Below are 4,463 nucleotides of genomic sequence, written 5' to 3' on the forward strand. Positions count from 1 at the left end.
CTTTTAAAAAACGCTATTGATAAGCTTCTGTGTATAAGGTTTTCTCTAGTAGTGTCGGTCCAGGCCTCCAGCGTCGCGCTCCAACAACGGTGCTTTGCTGCGAGCGCTTCCACCGTGGAGGCCGTGTGAATCAGCCTAGACAGTGGCAGTGGATCCCTGATGTGTTATCTCCACGAGCTGTGGAAGGAGCTCGTCGTTGCGAATGAGCTCTGTGAGCTGCAGCAGGAGCTTGTCGTCGCGGACGGCAATGACCCTTCGGGACACGGTGTCGACAAAGCTGACGGCTCGCCCTGGCTGCATCTCCTTCCACCGATGTATCCTGCGGACTGCAACTCGTCAACTCGCTGCCACCTTCTAAGGATCCTCTAGCCTATTGCCATTGATGGATCTGAGAGGAAAGGGGACAGGAGGAGAGAGACGGGAGCGAGGAAGAAGATGGCAAGATGCGTTGACCAGCGCTACAGCGAGAGAAGCGATTTCATGCTCAGGATTGTGCTTTTTTTGGTGTAGTATATGATAGACTGGGATAGAAAAGGTCAGGGTACCGATTTCAGAGAATTGATGGCGAAGGTTCATTTTTGTCGGTATCTGCGACCTCCAGATTTAGACTTCACTCGTGATATAAGTGATATTGTTGTGCACCCGGTTTAATGGAATAGATGTTTTCATTTGAAGAAAAACGAACTTATTGGACAGAGACACTGATGCTCGTACCATGTTCAACATATTCAGTTTGTTGGGATGGAACAATCATTTTTTTTTTGAGGTAATAGCACGCTCCTGGAAAAAAAAATGCACTGCTCCACGAAACCAGAACAGCTCGTCCCCCATATCCACTCGTCCGACGGCGCCGGCGGCGCGACCGGAGGCCGGAGCTCCTCCCGCCCAGATCCCCGTCCCTTCCTCCTCTCCGTCTCTTGCAGTCTGAGCTCAACTACCCCAAGGCGCCCTTCCTCCTCCGCCGCATCCCGATCTGATGGCCGGATCTTGGAACTGGGCGGATCTACCGGACGGGCCGACGGCGCTCATCGCCGACCGCGTCCTCGCCTTCGACGTCGCCGACTACGTTCGCTTCCGCGCCGTGTGCCTCCCGTGGCGGCGGTGCTCAGCGGGCCCCCGCGAGCACGGCAGCCTCGACCGCCGGTTCCATCCCCGGCGGTGGACCATGCTCCGGGAGGAGCTCGCGGCGCCCAACCGCCGCTCCTTCCTGAACACCTCCACCGGCGAGTGTGTCCAGGTGGACCTCCCGGAGCTCCATGACCACACTGTGCTCGCCCTCACCCCCGAGGGCCTCCTCATTCTGCTCCACAAGCTGCAGCGCACCACCGTCCGCCTGCTCAACCCATTCACCGGCCACCTCACGGAACTCCCGCCGCTCACCACGCTGCTATCTCCACCGCACCACCACATGCTTATGTCTGGTATTGACCGTTTGGAAAGGGTGTTCGCAGCGTGGGGCTCCGGCGTTGCCAATGATGATTCCACAGTTGTGCTCTGCTTCTACAAGCTGGGCGTGCTTGGCATGGCCAAGCCGAGCGATGACCACTGGACGTTGGTGAAATGCAGATTTAATTCAATGGGAGCACCCTTAATGCTGGCAGGCCGCTTCTACTGCGTTTGCTTGCACAATGGTCTCATGGTGCTGGAAACCAGCGCGGATCAGCCACCACGGCTGGAGATGGCCTCCCAGCTGAATTTCAGTGCCTCTACGATTGGTTATAGTGTGCACCTGGTGAACAATTGTGGGGAGCTCATGCTGGTGCACCGTTGGTGTGGACCATTGTCACCGGTCAACAGAGTGGGTTATTGGTACGATGCATATCGAGTGGATTTGGACAAGCGGAAGATATTCCCGGTCAACAGCTTGGGCGGCGCCGCAGGGCGTGTGGTGTTCATGGGCATGCATTGCTCTCTATTGGTGTCTCTAGAGAATTTCCCCTCCGGTTCCATAACTGCTGACACCATCTACTTAGGCTTTGACATTGCTGAAAGAGCGGAGTTTAAAGTTGGAGAATATCATCTCGCAGATGAAAGCATTGAAGGCACCAGCAGATATCAGGGTCGCTTGGTGCCACGGCCGCATACTCTTGTTGACTGTCTATCTTTAGCCAATACTGTCTGACGAGCTATCCCATTTCCTTGATGCTTAGCATGCATGTATGCGCGATATGTACTCTTGTATCCCATTTGGTTAGCTACTATTTGAGTCTATGTATCTAGCTAGAGTTATCAGTTATGTAGAGATGACTGGTCGTGTTATGCACTCTTTTTTGCTGAGTTTCGTTTGAAGATGTGCACATGCAGGTTTGTATGCGTACTATTTGGAAACGAAGTGTGTTGCACTGTCTTGCATGAGTGCAATTATTTGCCTAATCAATTTGTGACCATGCCTAAAAGAAGAGCAACTGGTTTCCTTTGTCGGAAAGCAAGCCTGTCTGCTTTCATGGCTGGAAGGTTGTTTTGGGCTGGGGTGACATTGTGAGATCTTTGGGAAAAGATGGTTAGTTGAATAACAAACCTCCTTCTGCCCTTTACCATGATTTATATGACAAATGTAAGCATATGCATTTTCTTGCAAGTTACTCCTTCCTGCCTTCTAACATGCCGTTGAGAAAAGATGTGTAACCTTGTACCCATCACACATGCACCATGAAGTTATTTTGTTAATAGATATTTGATATTAGTACAGTCTGTAAACTTGTTGTCTCAGTGATCTCTACGGTCAGGTTAGTGGTCACTTGACGTTGTTAGGTCAAACTTGACTATTGCTTTTTTAGTAAGGTTAGCAAAATATCTATCAATCTATGTAAATTCAGAACTTCCTTTGGACATGAGCTCAAGGTTTTAGTTGTTCAGATTGAGCCAGGTTTGTTTTTCAACTTTGCTTATCATGTTAGGAACTTTTTTGAGTCACTTTGCACGAATTTGCAGTTCCCCAGTTGAAGGATTTTGCCCATGCTTGAAATACGCTTCACAATTTTCAGCATGTAAGTTAAGATGCAAGCAAATATGTCTTTTCAATCAATCTCGTTTGGAACTTCACTTCCTAGTCCCTGTTTAAGTTTATTCATGTTTAATTTGCAGGTTCCCCTGTGGACCTTGCAAAACATTATATGAGTTACCATTATTCGACCCCAACCTAGTTGTTTTGCTGGAGCCAAGTATTTCTTGATAGCAAAGCGGAAGCGGGCAACACTGGCTATTTTGGGTGTTCAGGAGAACCACTTGTTCAGAAGCTGGATGAATTTAACATTGACAACGCTGGACTTCCTATGAATGGCTATATGACTTTATGTGGCTGGTCAGCATTATGTTTTGTTTACTGCACATCATTCTTTTCCCCTCTCAGAGATAGATATTCATGTTTGCTCCACATGTCATAGTCTTGGTTTTTTATGGTGCTAGATGTCCGTATGGCTCATATTACTTACTCAACTGCAAAACTGCGGCATTTGTTGCCAATAAATCTTGATTTATGTCTAGCAGGTACTGAGCTCTTCCAGTGATGTGAATGCCTCACCATTTTCATCATCCAACACAGATCCCAATTTTTGGTTGCTGGCAGCAGTCAGGCAATTTGTTAAAAAATTCTGAAATTAAATTAAGCTATGGGTATTGCACCTGTATATTATTGTTTCTACTCCCTCCGTTCCAAAATATAGTGCTTCCTCTATTCCCGTGCTTCAATTTTAACCATAAATTTAACCAACAAGACCGACTGCGGCGGGAGCAAAAGTTATATCGGTGAATTCGTATTCAATTTTTTTTTCAATTATATAATTTTTTCTCCCGCCGCAGTTGGTCTCATTGGTTAAATTTATGGTCAAATTTGGACCCCGGGAAGCGCGGGCGCACTATATTTTGGAATGGAGGGAGTATTATATATTCAGCTTAACAAGGCATTTGACATATGGGGTGTATTTATGGTTGACATGATGTAAAATGTAGTTTTTACTTTTATCGATATAAGGGCATATTGTCGCATGTCCCAACATTGATGAGGTAGAAGTAGCAAACTGTCCTTTTTTATTGGTATTGTGCATCGACACATTTAGACCTAGAGTTTTACCTCAATTGGGAACTTTCTCCATCAGACTATATTTTGCAGAGCTTTTCTATATCCTCAGTTTTCCTTACAGGTGTAGAAAGGAATATTTTGGATTGTTCGGAAGTCAAATGCCTCCTTCCAAAGATGCTTGTGCAAGTCCTCCTGTTTCAGATTTCGCTGAAGGCTGTTCACCTCTTAAGGTCCCCGAAAAAAAAAGTTCACCTCATAATGAAATTCCTAGTTTAAAAAGACTTGCTTGGGACTGGTGAATCTTTGTGGACTGTAGATAGATAGAGGAATATCGGATATGGTGAATCTTCTAGTGATAATGTTCCTCCTGTCCACCATAATAAAAAACAAGACGGTTGAGAAGATATTCAAACAACTTGACATGATAGGAGAAACCGCCTGGGCA

At 46.9% G+C, this 4,463-nt stretch overlaps 1 protein-coding gene across 1 annotated transcript; it reads left to right on the forward strand.

The window, feature by feature from the left end:
- Positions 1 to 789: 789 nt before the first annotated feature.
- Positions 790 to 3,620, forward strand: LOC119278335. Its single transcript, XM_037559695.1, has 2 exons — positions 790 to 2,987; positions 3,085 to 3,620. Exon 1 carries the CDS (start codon positions 977 to 979, stop codon positions 2,120 to 2,122), a length of 1,146 nt encoding a protein of 381 aa, XP_037415592.1. The 5' UTR covers positions 790 to 976; the 3' UTR covers positions 2,123 to 2,987; positions 3,085 to 3,620.
- The last annotated feature ends 843 nt before the right edge of the window (positions 3,621 to 4,463 follow it).

Source organism: Triticum dicoccoides, chromosome 3B, assembly GCF_002162155.2.
Source record: "Triticum dicoccoides isolate Atlit2015 ecotype Zavitan chromosome 3B, WEW_v2.0, whole genome shotgun sequence".
In the NCBI taxonomy this organism is placed as follows: Eukaryota; Viridiplantae; Streptophyta; class Magnoliopsida; order Poales; family Poaceae; genus Triticum; species Triticum dicoccoides.

Excerpts from the sequence above, each read along its gene's own strand:
- LOC119278335 (XM_037559695.1), top strand. The coding sequence starts at position 977 with ATGGCCGGATCTTGGAACTGGGCGGATCTACCGGACGGGCCGACGGCG.